Consider the following 16,473-nt stretch of genomic DNA (forward strand, 5'->3'; position numbering starts at 1 on the left):
TATCCATTAATAGCATGACTATTAATATGACCAAGTTCAGGAGCGCCATTTTTGGTATTGCAATTTGCATGTAGGCTTACTCAGCGACTCTAAAGTACGTACCATTGAAAGTAATATGTGCCCCATTTGATGATGGCTTTGATGTGGGCAAGTTCTTTAGCAGCTTCGTATTTCACACTGTATTCTATGACGCTCCAAGTAATTGAATACAACATTAGATTAAAAGATAATGCATGCTCAATATTTATTTATTTTCCGCCCTTCTCGTCAATCTCCTTATCAACAAGACATAAACCTTTTTTAATCTATAATGTAACTGAAAACTAAATCCTTAGTGAAAGAATAGAAAACCCTAATTATCACCACCAATCAACTTGATAAGTATTAAACATATTTTGTTTTCAATATGTGGGTGTTTACCTGATGAGATCCTGAGCCTCTCCCTTTAGTGATGATTCCTCAATTATTCTAAAAATTTCCCGATTTGCTAGCGTCAAGCTCGTCAAGTGAAATTTTAAAAAAAATAAAAAACCCTAGATTCTCAAATTGAAATTAACAAGAGAGAGAGAGAGAGAGAGAGAGAGAGAGAGAGAGAGAGAGAGACGAGAGTCACCGACTCCAAAACCATATTCGGCTCATGAACCCGATCCAGTAGCTGTACTTCTTGTTGTTGCTGCAGCTACACCAGTTGTTGCTGTGACTTGACACCTAGTTGGACTTGCTCAAGACTCTCTCTAGGGTTGACACCTAGTTGGACATGCTCAAGACTCTCTCTAGGGTTTTAAAAGGGAATATGGGGTGAGTTCTGAGAATGAATGTTACGTAATGAATGACCGAGCATTATTCGCATTAAACCCCATTAACTGTCCCAAGTCAAATAGCTAATTGACATAATGGATGGAATAACAAGTCTCGACTGACCCAACAGGCAAATGTCACGTAGCTTAACAACACAATGAAACTAACCACCTAGTGGATGTATACAAGTCTTGCACATTCATACTTTAAATCTTACTTGGGCATCAAAGGCCTTTTGGCTCACAACACACGGATAGAAGAGATATTGAGAGAGGGGATTCGCATACAGGACCTCAAGTGTAGGGATAAGAACTCTTAAGCACTTGAGCAAGAAACCCCTTACCAATAGTTATTAATTTTTTTTATTAATTTGAAAACATGTTTGTGAAATGTTTTTAATTTTAACTAAATTGGCTCGAGTAACGAAGTGGGACACAAATATCCAAGTGTAAATGGCAAAGAAATAAAATAGAAGAAGCATTTTGACCGTCTAAGAAAAAAAGAAAAGAAAAAGAGAACTACAATGACTTCTTTTTTCTTTTAATTTGTAATTTTTTGGTATGGGATAAGTCTCACAAACAGGGACACATGGACTATATCCTTCTGGTTCTTTCCTTTTTCCCTGTCCTCGGGTCCAACCGCCGCGTGGCCTCCTAACATCACCCGCCCACCAAACAAAAATCTTCATTTTATTTTTTCACCAATTAACACCGTAATTAACTTAGTTTAATTTAATTAATTACTGTTCAGAAACTAATCACTACGAAACTCAATCAACGCAGACCCAAAAAAAATATTAAAAAATTTCTAAAGCGTACAAGAGCAGCTCATCTCACTCTTTCTCTGATCACATTCACAACAGTGGCCTTACAGTTGCTCTTCTTCTTCTTCTTCTTCTTCTTCTTCTTCTTGTCTTTCTTCGTCGGAGAAAATGCATTCGAATCACTTGCTTCTGGAGGAGCCTATCAGAATGGCCTCAATTCTGGAGTCTTCTAAGTCTGTAAGTCACTCTAATCTCTCATTTTTGAAGTTGTTATTGTTATTTTGTCTAATTATTTGCTTTTGTTTCTTCAACAAGTAACAAAGTTGTAGTGTTGTTTGGTTCCTGAGAAAAATGAAGGGATTAACGGAAAACAATGCCTCAGTTTTCGCTGAACTGAACTTAGCGCTACTTATTTGGCGTTCTTTTGTTTCGTAAACTAAATTAAAGCAGCAGAAATTGGAGCAAGGGTTTTTGTGAGTTACTAGTATGAATCAACTATGCGTTAGTGGAGTTTCAATAAATGTGCTGCTGTATGCCCTTGTTTGCTTTTTCTTATGATGTGCTTGATAGCTGAGAAAATGCGAGAATAGGAATTACAGTGTTGGCTGGTGGATATTTGTCATTTGTTGAATTTGCGGTCATATTGATGTCGAAGAATTTGAATGCCTGATTTTAGCTTTGATGTTAAATACTAAATTTTGCAGACATTCTTTCCTGCAATGTCAAGGATTGTTGGAACACTTGGTATAAATTCACAATCCGTTGAGACAATATCTGCGTGTTTGAAGGCAGGAATGTCTGGTATTACCCACCTTTTATGTTTGATTTTCATTATTCTTTGTCTAATTACGAGTTACAAATTCTCATTATTGCTGTCTCCCTTCATCTATTATAGTTAAGTAATAAAAGGATAATGAACATTGTACCGGCTATGTACCTCTTTTCTGGCAGTGTTTTTAGGCGCCTTTTACATTTTCTTAGTTGTGAAAGTAATAAATGTGTGCTTCTTTGTTTTTAGCAAAGCCTATTTTCATTTTCAGAAAGTTTGAATTTGAATTTTATATGCTATTGATTTTACTAACTTAAGCATATAGTTTCTTCTGTCCTCCTCTCCATCTAGTTTACATTTTCTTTGTGAAGGTAATAAATGTGAGCATGCTTGTTTTTGGCAAGATTAAATTTGGATATGACATGCTGTTGGTTTTACTAACTTCAGTATATAATTTCTTCCACTCCCCACCCCCGGAAAAAAATAGTGGCACGATTTGATTTTTCATGGGGCGATGCTGAGTTTCATCAAAAGACGTTGGAAAATCTGAAGATCGCAATCAAGAGAACCAAGAAACTCTGTGCAGTAAGCCGGTTATTCTTATGTGTTCTGCATTTGATCTCTATTTTATTTGACTTTATAATGACCCTTTTATTCATGGGTTTAATAACTGTGCATTCTGTGCATTATTTACTTTGTTATGCCCCTTTCACTAAAGCATCTTAACTGCATGCTGTCTTCATTTAGTTCATAATAAGTATTTTTCTGACTTGGTTTTGTATACATTCTGAGTTACATGCCTTGTCAACCTTTGGACATGTACGCCTACAAGTCAGTTTTTTACCCTTTTTTCTCAGGTTATGCTAGATACAGTTGGTCCTGAGTTGCAGGTAGTGAATAAATCTGAGCGCCCTGTATCTCTTCAGGAAGAGACCCTGGTTGTCCTAACACCTGATCAAGACAAAGAGGCCACTTCAAATCTATTACCCATAAATTTTAGTGGGCTCTCAAAGGTATGTATGATTGAAATATACTGTCTGGCTTATCTCTATGAAAGACATATGTTGGGTTTCCTTGATATTATCTTGCTATTTTGGGATCTTTGGTTTGATTGGATCTATAGCTATGAAATTTGCTGCACCAATCTACTTCCTTGAGTGATTATGAAGTAACTGTTTTTGCATTTACCAAACTCTGCTAACCCGGAAAGAGGCTGGCTTATCCTTGCATCAATGAGGGCTGAGGTTTATCAAGCATTGGTTATTTGTCCGATGGAGTTTTACTATTTGGTGGATAAATAGGGATATGTATATATATGTATATTTCTATACACCCATTAGGTACACTATTATTAAGAGAACCTTCTTTGTAAATTGAAATTTGAAACAAATCTTTATACAACTTTAATAAATATAGATGATTACGGTAAAAACAAGGATGGAAATATCGGTTGATATATCAGCTGATATATCTGATTTTGGGAGTGTCAACACAGATATTCCCCGATTTCCCCGATATTTCCTTATAAATGCCCAAAAACTCGGAAAAGTTTCTTGATTTTTGAAGGTAATTGGAGGAAGAAGATGCAAATTCAAAACAAACAAAAATATCTAATCAAGTCAAATATGAATCAAATTAAACCTTAATTGAATTCCCATCTACTAACCCAGCCACTGAATCAAACTAAATATCCAATCAAGCCTTGTTCACCTGAAACAACTTATGGAGCTCCTTATGAGGAACCAGATTAGTGACTGACTAGTTGGGTTAATCCTAAGTACCCCATGTATGTGAGGACAGTAAGGAGCTTAGAGACATATGTGCACCAAGTTCAAACATGGCTTTCGAACTGCTTAGATTATATGACTTGGTATGACTATTGTATGGATGTAGATGGTTGCTCCTCATTGTTTGAGCCTCATAGGAGCTCTTCGTTTATCTAGATGGACCTCGTTTTTATTCGTACTCCAAGGTTGAAGGCAACTATGCAATTATGCATAAATTATCCATTCTAATCAAAGTTTTATTTTTATGCTTTTCATTAACCTACATATGAAATCATATACTTAGTATATTTTGAAATTTATTTGTTTAATGCATGCATTGATAATGGAACTAAAATCTACGCAAGTTCTATTTCAAAATTTCACGTTTTAAAGCCAATATCTGGCTTTTTTCTCAATTTTCACTGATACTAAAATGGATATTGATATATCCCCCGAAATATCCAGGTAAATTGGAGGGCTGATACTATTTGCACGGCCGACATTTTCATCCTTTGTTAAAAACACGTTAAAAAAACAGGATTTTCTCTCACATGTTAATTCTCCTAGCACTGCAACCATGTTATACATTCAACCCACCTAACCCAACCCATTTTTCCTACACATGCATCACATTCAAGGATCACCATTGGAAGAATAATCAAATAGGAAATCCTTTAGTCATTTGATTATTATCATGATCATTTTTATTTTATTAGAAATCCTGTGTTCATCTATTTATTTGACCACAATTAAATGACCAAACATTTTCAAATTTTTGTCTCCATTGACTTTGTTGGGAGAGAGAGGAGTAAGCATTTTACACTCAGTTAAAAAGTTTGTGGTTATTCTTTTGCTTCTTTCAGTCTTGAATTTTTGCTCTATTTTAGACTTTTCACTTCTGGTATAGAATTACTATACACACAGGACAAAAATTTCACAAGAGTTTGGTGGAACCAATTCTTCTTGTAGGTTCAGGAATCCGCCTTCTTTATAGAGTTTGATTTTGACTTTGTGCTCTTGCCTATACTCCTAACTTTCATGGGAGCATGTCGGAGCATATTTAGTTATTTATATCTGTCTTACAACATGTCTCACATTCTCACCTTATGCTGGCATTCTTGCAATGATTAATCAAATTTGGTCTTTGCAGGTAGTGAAGAAGGGAGATACTATTTTTATTGGTCAATACCTCTTTACAGGAAGTGAAACTACTTCCGTGTGGCTGGAGGTAAGGAAATATCTGAGATATGAGTTCCATATGAAGTTGGTTTGTCTCTGCCGATTTAATATAATTATATAATAAACATCTAGGCATGTCAAATTCAACTCCTTGCCCAGTCTTTTGTCACTTAGTTTGAAATTAAAACAACGCAACAGCCACTTTACTCATTTCTTATGTGCCTATTTCAAAGCAATCTTGTTTATACAAGCAAGAGATGAGGAATGCTGACATTTAACTGAAAATTAAAATTCCAATTTAGACGTATATTTGGAAGTAGGAGAAGCTTTGGTGGCAGAAAAAAGAGAACTATAACTTGATAGAATATTTGGCAGTGGAACCTGCAGTGTCTCAAGCCCCACTAGTTGTTCTTTCAACTATGATATTAAAAGGGGACTATCAGAAGTTATTAATTCAATAAGTCACTGGCTTCCAAAAACTCTATAATTAGAACCTCTAGGAACTCAAGCCTACAGTATGGTCCTGCAAGCCTTCTCTTATGAGACTATTGTTTTGAGTCCCTCCGTTCAGTGTCTCCTTGTGTTCTGTTTGCAGATGTCTTTTGAGAAGTGCCCTCGTTCTTTTCCTCTTGTTTTTTTGTTCTCTTTATGGAATATTCTCAGGAAAATAAAGTGGTAATTTGCATATTGATGTAAAGTTTTTCTTTCACAATGCAGGTCACCGAGGTGAATGGTGAAGAGGTGGTTTGTCTCATAAAGAATTCTGCTACCTTGTCAGGGCCATTGTATACTTTGCATGTCTCTCAGATTCGTATTGATCTGCCTACACTTACAGATAAAGATAAGGAGGTCAGTTTATCTGTTGGAATGGAATACTTTTTTCTTCACAGTATTAGATGCTAACATAGTTATATGTCTGTCTACAATGCCGAAAACCAAATTGTCTGATTGTTTTTTGAGTACTTCCAATGGAGTGCCTACAGTTTTTAATGGCCATCCATGGATTCATTAACTTGTGTCATATGTTTTTGCATTGCACTTTGACAAGGCAAATTTGGACCTGGTTATTAGATGCGTTTGGGGTGGTGTGGGTTTTTCTTGGAGTTGTCGTTCCTTCTTGGTTGAAAGATTGTTGCAGAGGCTAACAAAAGGTGGTCGCTCTTTGGTGGAGTGGGATTTTGTTGCTTTGGTAGATTGTTTGGTTGGAAATAAACAATTGGTGTTTTTTCCTCTTTTGACAAGGAAGATGAAGTGCATCTTCTTTGGAATAAGATCAGATTTCCAACTCTTTTTGTGGATTTTTGTTAAAGTATTTTGGACATACAACATTTGGTATAATTCATCTTGATTGGAGACAGTTTTGGCATGAGTGTAATGTTTGTTTTGCTTTACGTGTGTACCTTGCGGGTGATGGATTTCTTGTCCAATTTATTTGTATCCTTCTTCACTTTACAGTAACAAAGCTTGTGTTTCTTATAAACAAAACAAAAACTTGTGGATTCAATCTTCAAGTGTCGTCACTCATTGGCTTGTGTTCCTAATTTTTTTTTTATAGTGACGGTAAATCCTAGTTTATTTGGCTTGTGATAGAAATGGTTTTTGTAGTTGAAAGTTTATTAAATTTTGTTCTCTATAGATAGTAATTTACATTTCCTAGATTGATGTGGTAAATTTTAGTTGTTTAAAATCAATTTCGAGCAAACTTTATGTATGAAATTATTGTAATTCCAAGGAGATCTTGTTCTTACAAAGTTTGTTTATTTAACGCATTTCCTTTTTGAACATTTTAATAATTTATCAGGTCATAAGCACTTGGGGCGTTCGTAACAACATTGACTTCCTCTCATTGTCATATACCCGTCATGCTGAAGATGTTCGCCTCGTAAGGACTGTTCTTCCTGTTATGATTTTCTGATGTTAAATAAAATTTTAAAAGACTTCTTTTTCTCCCTATTCATCCTTAGTTTATGACATGGTAGCTTGTAGTTAGGGCTTAATTTACTGGGTAATATAATTCTGTTTATACTTTTCATAATTTAAGGAGAAACTAAGTATTCTCATATTATTATTTTATTTTAACATTGTTTGTTCTTGCTTTTATGCAGGCCCGCGAATTTCTTTCAAAGTTAGGTGACCTGAACCAAACTCAAATTTTTGCAAAAATTGAAAATGTAGAGGTGAGTTGTGTTTTAAGAAAACAATAAATGAAAGTTACAAATTTTGCCACCATCTCCTTCATATCACAGTTACCACCTAGACATATGGGTTTGACATTTGTTGAAAGTCCTCAGTATCTAGGCAGTAATGGTAGTAAGGAATGGTTGCCAGAAAAAGATCATTCGTAGTGACCAGATTTTTCAATTTCATACTTTTGCTTGGATAAATTAGTTTATTTTTCTCCTCTATTTTTGTAGGGATTAAATCATTTTGATGAAATCTTACAAGAAGCTGATGGTATTATCCTCTCTCGTGGAAATTTGGGGATAGATCTCCCACCAGAGAAGGTAAGCTTTCAAATCTCAGAAATAAGTAATATTAGTATTTTATTATTATTATATAAACACTTTGGTGGGCATACTTTCTATATGTCTTTGCATAAACTGCACATAGCTTTACAAGTATATGAGAAAATCATTGTCAAAATTCAAACAGTGACATGATAGTTGTATGACATGAGAACCAAGTCGCACTTGTATGTGGCGCCATCATACTGTATGTGTGTCACTGTCAAATCCATGGTTTGTTGATGTTTGAATACATAATGGTATACTTGAATGAGTTATATTCCATGATGTCAACTATAAGAAATAGTACTTATCAAATGTAGATTTCCTGTGATGTCAACCCAAAAATTGGGGTACATACAGTAACGAGGATTGGTTACCACGTGCTTTTTGGGGTGTGTGTGTTTGTGTGCATGCTTGGGTGGATGTGCATCTACATTTACTTTTAGTTGGAAGTTATTTTGTACAGTGAAACTTGAATATGTTGGTACACACTCCTTGGATTTTCCAGGTATTTTTATTTCAAAAGGCAGCTGTTTACAAGTGCAATATGGCTGGAAAGCCAGCAGTGGTGACTCGGGTTGTGGATAGTATGACAGACAACCTAAGACCTACTCGTGCTGAAGCAACTGATGTTGCCAATGCCATACTGGATGGTAAATTTTTGTCTTTTGACATTAAATATGGTTGTTTTTTTAAATTAAAAAAAATACTTTTAGTGGGTGTCAGCATCTTATTGCTGATCTGGATGACGTGTATTACTTTTTCATGTCATCACAGATTCACATAGATTGTTGCTCTGCTGGTGTTAGTAACCGTCATTATTGTAATATTCCTGTTGATTGAGCTTTGACGCTCCCACTGTTTCTTGAGCTTTCTTTTACAAATTAGTGCTATCATAGGATACAAGTATGACATGTGCCAATTGGGATCTTATTTATCTACTTTTCAATTCTATTTGTGCAGGAAGTGATGCAATTCTTCTAGGTGCGGAGACCCTACGGGGTTTGTACCCTGTTGAGACCATCTCCATTGTTGGAAAGATCTGCGCTGAGGTAACTCCATTTTCATATTGTTGTAAAGAAATTTAGTATTGACTCTCTCTCTCTCCCCCCAACCCCACCCCGCCGCCCCCTCCCCCAAAAAAAAAAAAAAAACCCAATGGGGGATGAGCAAGTGAGAAACCTTCCGGCTTTAGCATCCCTGAATTTTCTGGATAACATCTTCCCTTGACTGGATGATGCAACAGCAAAGTTCAAATTATACTGTATAGCGCCTGTACAAGTACAAATGAAGCAATAAATGCAATTTGAACATATATTTTCGGTTCACTGTTTAGGAGTGTTATAGTCATTGTCTTTGAGTCTCCCTATGTGTTGTATGTCACATGATGAATGCATTAGATGTCATGAACATATCTTTTAGCATTTAAGTGTATTAATTTGAGTCTTTCAAGGAGTCATGTGCCAATGGCTCTATAAAAGGGCTACTTTGTGAGCTTTGAAATTTAGTTAATGGTGAAAGAAGTTGTGATTTGCCGCTTGTGTTTGAAGCATGGGTTGACTTGGGGTGATTCAGGAAAACGTCAGTGTGATGCCAAAGGCCGGATTGAGCCAATGTCTTTCTTTCTTCATTTCTTTGTTATTGTCCTGCATCAGTAGAGGTCTTTATGGACGTGCAGTTTCAAACTTACTGTTGGAGTAGCTTGATTTTGCCATCCTATACCTTTTGCCTCACTGTGGATTAATTTTCCATGTGTTGATGTACACTATAACAAACTCCTGTTATTCTTTTAAATTGTTGTCAGTCTCCTCTTTTTCAGTTTTGTGAAGAACTGACTTCTGTTTGCACACTGAGTACTGCTTATGATGTTCTGCCGTCTTATCTTTTCTGATCTAGAATTGATGATCTCTAGCCTAGTTTCTACCCGTACTAAGGGTTAGGATTTCGCTTTTTGTTGAATTGTTGTATTAATTATATATAGTTTTGGTAAGTTGGAAAATGTGTCATGGTTATTCTGTTCACTCCCTCTCATTCAAGCTACAACAGTTTGAAGTTGGCTATAGAATTTCTTTATGTGTTTTGTTACGCCAGCTTTTATTTTTAAAGCATACTTATTTCTTTCTTTATACAGTGATATGTTGGTCTAGCTGGTAGTCATTTGATGTGCAGAAATTTTGTCTTATGATCAAACAGTTTCTCTTTTGGAGGGTGGGACCATTCTTTATTCTTGTTAGGATGCATGTGTCGTAGGATGGGTTATCAAAAGATTGTTAGATATTAAAGTACATGGCAAGGCAAAGTTCTCAGTTCACATTTATTACATTAGTTCTTTTACATCAGTTATCGTGAGCTGAATTTTAATTATTTTTATCAAAATGCTGCATGCAGGCTGAGAAAGTTTTCAATCAAGATCTGTACTTTAAGAGGGCTGTCAAATATGTTGGAGAACCAATGACCCACTTGGAATCTATTGCTTCCTCTGCGGTAGTTTTTTGCTTTCAGTGTTTTTCAAATTCTTTTCTTTTTTTATTGTACCATTGGCCTGAACCCTGAAGAGATGTTTGCTAACTGAAGCATGGTATGAAGGATAAGTTTTTTGGGATAGTGAAATATTATATATAAAAAAAGCCGCTTGTTCTAGGTACGGGCAGCCATCAAGGTGAAGGCTTCTGTAATTATTTGCTTCACTTCATCTGGACGAGCTGCAAGGTGATTTTCTCTTATCTCTTCTTCTATCTTCATTTGTATTAGATTCAAATGCTTAAGGAGTGGGTAGCTATAGCTTATGGGAATTGATTTCATGTAAATTTTTAATTTCCCTATTGAACTTCAGTTAGATGGTTCATACTTTAATTAAGAAATAGTTTTCCTTTATGATGTTATATACGAATCTGTTGTAATTGTCATGCTCACTCTTGCGTTTATTGGTTTTGATACTTGGGCATTGTTGTAGGTTGATTGCAAAGTACAGACCAACAATGCCTGTGCTTTCTGTTGTAATTCCTCGGGTCAAGACAAATCAACTCCGATGGAAATTTTCTGGTGCTTTTGAGGTTTGTTACTGACCTGATTTGGGGCAAGGTTACATTTGCAGGTTTCTGCTAGATGCTAGAATGTGGCTACTAATGGTTTTATCCTGTTGAAACATAATCCCAGAGCAGTTCTGTCAGTCCATTTCCTTTGATTCTAGAAGGTTTACTAAGTATCATTTTAAGAAGAAGAAAAAATGGAGTACTGTTCTTAAGATACCTTCAACTTATCTCAGTTCCTATGTTGATTTTTTTTCCTACTCCTTTTGTCCCACTCATAATTTTCTGTCAACGGAGTCCGTAACTAATTCTTTCAAATCATATTGTTGAACATGTGGATTGAGGGTTGATTTGGGAGAGTGGTAAAATATGGTGTTGGAATATAAATCCCACATTGGCAATTGTAAGCGTTGCATGTCAATAGATAATATCTTGAGCCTCTTCACCCAATATAACTTTAGCATGGTATCAGAGCGGATTCTTTTTGTGTTGGATGCTCTAACTTTAGCATGGTATCAGAGCACATAATTCATCTACATGTCAAGGCCAATGGTCACACGTGCTCCACATCACCCAGTATAACTGATCCACATGCATGGCTCAATTCTGCCACGCATTGCCAATTGAAAATAGAAATTGCACATCAGGAATTCTAAGCCTGGCTGACAATATCTAAATATCTTGACCCTCTACACCCATTGCCCATTGGTTTTGGATGAACATATATCTCTTATGGACCTCTCATTTTAAATTTGAGAACAGAACAATGATTAGAAGACAATCTTGTTATTGGACTTAACGCTTTTTCATTATGCATTACATTCTCCAACTGAATTTGATGCTCATCATGTGTATCTTTTTCTTATGATGAATGTCTGGCAGGCGAGGCAATCACTCATTGTTAGAGGCCTTTTTCCCATGCTAGCAGATCCTCGACATCCAGTAAGAATTATTCTGTATCATTTTTTAGATTATTTCAGTCCCATATACTTGGAGAGGCAAAAATATTGTCTCTTTCTAAGAGCATATTTCATCTTGCAAGCCCTTTTTTTTTTCTTCAAATATTTTATACATAGAAAAAATAATAATAGAAGTTTTGCAAATGGACCTTTCTATATTCCTTCCACCTTCTGACATGATATGTGTTTGTGTGTCATTTGCAATGAGGGAAGATGCTCGCCTTCATTGTGTTGTGTTCTCTCCACAATAGGGATATTGATTTTCTTCTGGTTTTGATACTTGCCTCATTTTAAAACTCGGAAGGATAAAACATTTTAGCTTTACCAAAATATCTTTCCATCTCACAAGTTTGGTATTAATTTGAAACCTCGAGTGAGTATGATTTAAAGGGTTGTTATACTGGAAAGAGGAAAGAAAGTAAATATTTTAGTATGAATTGAGAAATTAATTGTATGAGGCATCAATTTGCGGTTATTGCTAGACAATCTCTTTCGGAAGTAGTTTTCTTTCTTTCCCTAGCCTAGGAGTCTCTTTGTTGAAACAATGTGGAAATGTGAGCATAATTTAGGGTTGAGATGCTTTCACTCAAGCAGTGAGAATCAAATCTGGTGTTTTGATTTGATTTTTATTATTTACAAAGGAAATTTTGAAAGCAAGATATATCCTGTTGATTACGTAGGAGAAACAAATGATGAATTCATATCACATGGTTTCCAGATCTTTCCTTCTGTTAAAATTGATGGTTTCTTGTTGGCCTTGAACTTCTTATAATCATCTTATGCAGCCCTAGTGAATAATATAGTCAGAAAGAATTTTTTCCACACTCACATCAGATATGTATTTCGAAAATCTAGGTGAGCAGTTATTAAAAGTTTTTTCTTGGTTAGGGAAGAATGGAAGATTGCTTGCAGCACGGAAGACTTATATCGTAATATTAGCACAATTCTAGATTACTTGATGTCAAAATGATTAAAACAAAATACCCTTATGGTAGGAAAAAATCTGGGTAGGGACATGAGTAGGTTACATTCATCTCAATAATGCATATACTTTGCATGCTTCATTTCCCATTGGATCAGACTGAGACATTTTCTTTTGCATTTCTATCTTTTTGCTCCTGCAGGCTGAATCTACCGGTGCAACAAATGAATCGATTTTGAAGGTCGCTTTGGATTATGGTAAATCCTCTGGTGTCATAAAGTCACATGACCGTCTTGTGATTTGCCAGAAAATCGGTGATGCTTCCGTGGTGAAGATCATTGAGCTTGAAGATTGATGTCAACATTGCAACATATTTCTGAGTATATTTTACTAGTTTTTCTTGTAAGTTCTCCATGGCCTACCACCCCTCTGTTCCAAAAATAAGCAAAGATGCACAACGGAGTTTCTGACTTTGTAGTTAAATTACTGTAAACTTTTGCTCTATTGTCTTTCCAAAAATAACAGTTCTCAAAACGTAAATATTATAATATGTAAAATATTTTATTAAATCTAACGTCAGTCTCATTTCAAGGCAGAGGATCTAATTAAGCTTTACCATTTTACGAACAAGAAGATGATTGATACTGTCACTACTTTTTAGTCCAATGGCTTCAAAATTGTTAAGTATAGTTTTAAAAAAATGGATGGTCCTTAGCTAAAATTTAGGGAGGAATTGAAAAAACCTATCTCCAACCATGGTTCCTATCCAGCTCCTAAAATAGGGATATCTCTAAGAGCATCTCCAGCGCAGCCCACCAAACCGGGCAAAAGGCCCCCCAGGGCAAGGTTTGGCCCTTCAGCGCTGCAGCCTGCAGCCCAGTTTCGCATGGGTCCCACCAGCCCGGGCAAGCCCAAGGGCAGGTTTCGCCTGGGCTTCAGCCCGAGTTTTGTGATGTCAGCGCTGACGTCACGCTAACGTCAGCGCTGATGTCACGCTAACGTCAGCGAGCAAAAAAATATTTAAAAAATTCAAAAAAATTATTTAAAAAATCCAAAAAAATTTCAATTTTTTTTTTTTAAATACCAAAAAATTATAGATGCTTTCTCTATAAATACATAACAATTTTATTCACTTTCTAAATTGTTTATATTTTGTTGCATAATATTTTTTTCCTTTCTTGCCTTAGACTTGCCCTAGACTTAGCCCTTATGGGTGGAACCACAAATGGCAAGGCTAACACTATTCACGTGAATAGTGGCAGCCCTTGCTTGCCCTTGCCCTAGACTTAGCCCTTGTGGGTGGAGATGCTCTAAAAGCTCTTAAATCTTAGGAGAGAGAAAGGACACTTGTGCTCGTATCGGGCCAAGATGGGCCCACACCAAATTTAACTTATGTTTTGCATTTTATTTTATTTTTTGTAATTTTTTTACAACTTCCTTTAAAAAAAAATTTAACAATTATGTATATACAAACAAGATTTATTATTTGTTGCAAGAAGAGGCCAATAAATTCATTTAAAGTACATTTAAATAGAAAATGACTATATTATTATTTGGATTTTTAAAATTGAAACTTGAAATATATAAAGAAAACATTAAATTTCAATATATATTATTAGAGAAAAGAAAGAGACTTCAATTTAAGATATAAATGTAATAATATTATGTTGTATTTTTCTCTGAAATAAATATAATTTAATAAATGGGTTTTAAACAGGCCGGCATGTTGGGTTTTGGGCTAGTACATCTCACAACGGGCTACGGGCCAGCCCACCCATTGGGCCTAATTACCTTATCTTGGCCCATCCAAAGATACAGGCCGTACTGTGCTAGGCCTTACTTAAACAGGCTGTGTTCGTATCGTACTCAAGCTAGCCTGGTCTATTTGACACCTTTAGGTCAAGGTTCCTTCTCCAGCTTGTAATTGAGGGTAGACTACGCAGTTAATCTAACGACTGAATCCTTATATATAGAGATAGCTCATCTAATCTCTCTTGATTACACCCTGATTTTTTTGTAATTGTTTTAATCCGTCTCATCAATAAAATATTATCCCCTTTTCTCAAAAAATAAAAAAGGGATTTCTTTTTGTTTTTTACTGTGGTAACGAGATTTCATCTTTTTGCACTTGAAAGGTAGGCCTAGATTTTTATTAAAGTTTCGTATAGATGGAATGAAAGGCACGTGGGAGTTTTGTTCACGCTCAACACACTTGTCGAAGCTGAATTCTGTCAATGGTGTGGGGCCCAAGTCGTCGTTATCAAAGACAAAGAGCTTTATCTTATTCTTCTTACTTGTGCTAGTCATGTCAAGTCATTGACTGAGTAGCTCTGAGTTGTGGGCAAGTAGTAAACTAACAAAGATTTAGGGACCGGAGTGGAAATAGCTCAAGAGGAAGCGCCCCTAAGACATTTTCTCTGCACCTAGCAAAATTAGAGCAAGACGCTTTTTGCCAGGGGCCAGTGCCGCTCTATATAAAAACAGAGAAAGTCAACAATCCATCAATTTGCTTTTTGCTGACAGCTGACTTGCGTTTTGTTGCAAAGGCAAAGCGTGCGGCTTGGAATAAATAGCCTGCAATGGTTTTATATTGCTCTCTATGAACCCTCTCCATCTAACCGCTACAATGATCTTTACATATAATTTGATAGATAAATGAAAACATCCTCAAGATTATTACACCGGAAGAGGCACTTACCAAGTTGAAAATTTATTTTGGGTGTAATATTTACTGTAAATTTTCTCTTTAATTGTTTGTATTTAATGGTTGCAATGGTTGTTGTGATTCTTTTCAGTATTATGACTCAACCTTATATATAGCGGTTTATGATTTTTTGGACCTAATACACGCTCATTATTATGTCAATTCAACTCAACCCAAACATTTTGTGATCGAGCTGGGCGGTTTGGTCGGATTTACTCAAAATTAAGCATACTTTTAAGTTTTGGTCCAACCCGTAACTCAACCCGTACATAACGATTTATGATTTTTTGAACCCAAGACCTGTTAATTTTTAGGCTAAACCAACTCAATTCAACCCAATATGATCGGATTGAGCGGTTTGATCAGGTAGATCCGAAATTGTGCCCACCCCTAGTTGTGACTATATGCAGTGATGGAGCCATGATTTCATATGTAGGGGGGCATCTCATAAAACATATATTAAAAAAATTCAAACTTACAATACATGCCAAAATAACCAAGAGGACCAAAACATCATTTATATTGCATATATAAAAAAATATTTACATCTTTTTTGCTTTGGTAATAATCTACACATAAATTGGAAGACCCGTTAAACTCAATATAGAGAATAAATCAAATTTTCACAAATCCAAACAACACAATAAAAAATCTCACAAACCAAGTTTTTTTTTTTTTGAAAAAAATTTAATTAAATGAGTTAACTCAATTAAAACTTGATAATATGTTATTTGGAAAACTTGATAATAGGTATAGTCAGTTTAAGAAAGAGATAGGCATGAAAATGAGACTCATAAACTATATTAATATACATAATATTATTTTGTTGATATATATATATATATATATATATATATATATATATATAACGAAAATAAAAAGAGAAGTGAGAGGTGGGGGTGTTTTTCGGGACCACTATGGTCCCTTGCATTCAGGTGATATATGTCTTTAGAACTCAAGCGTTGACTGGTTATTAAATTAATATGATGCTAATCACTCATTTGGACTCACTTTACAATATCATTTGATTATCAAAACTTATTTTTAAGTCATCATACAAAGGAAGATCTCTACAAG

General features: G+C 35.4%; 1 protein-coding gene across 1 annotated transcript; it reads left to right on the forward strand.

Moving 5' to 3' along the window:
• Positions 1–1,611: 1,611 nt before the first annotated feature.
• LOC110760817 (pyruvate kinase 1, cytosolic) lies at positions 1,612–13,287 on the forward strand. Its single transcript, XM_021963145.2, has 16 exons — positions 1,612–1,798; positions 2,266–2,362; positions 2,818–2,915; positions 3,188–3,343; positions 5,247–5,324; positions 5,993–6,124; positions 7,077–7,157; positions 7,381–7,452; positions 7,690–7,779; positions 8,291–8,435; positions 8,746–8,834; positions 10,171–10,266; positions 10,424–10,491; positions 10,736–10,835; positions 11,694–11,753; positions 12,895–13,287. The coding sequence occupies exons 1-16, from the start codon at positions 1,730–1,732 to the stop codon at positions 13,045–13,047; spliced, it is 1,584 nt and encodes a 527-aa protein (XP_021818837.1). The 5' UTR covers positions 1,612–1,729; the 3' UTR covers positions 13,048–13,287.
• The last annotated feature ends 3,186 nt before the right edge of the window (positions 13,288–16,473 follow it).

This window comes from Prunus avium, chromosome 2 (assembly GCF_965620075.1).
Source record: "Prunus avium chromosome 2, drPruAviu1.hap1.1, whole genome shotgun sequence".
Lineage (NCBI taxonomy): Eukaryota > Viridiplantae > Streptophyta > Magnoliopsida > Rosales > Rosaceae > Prunus > Prunus avium.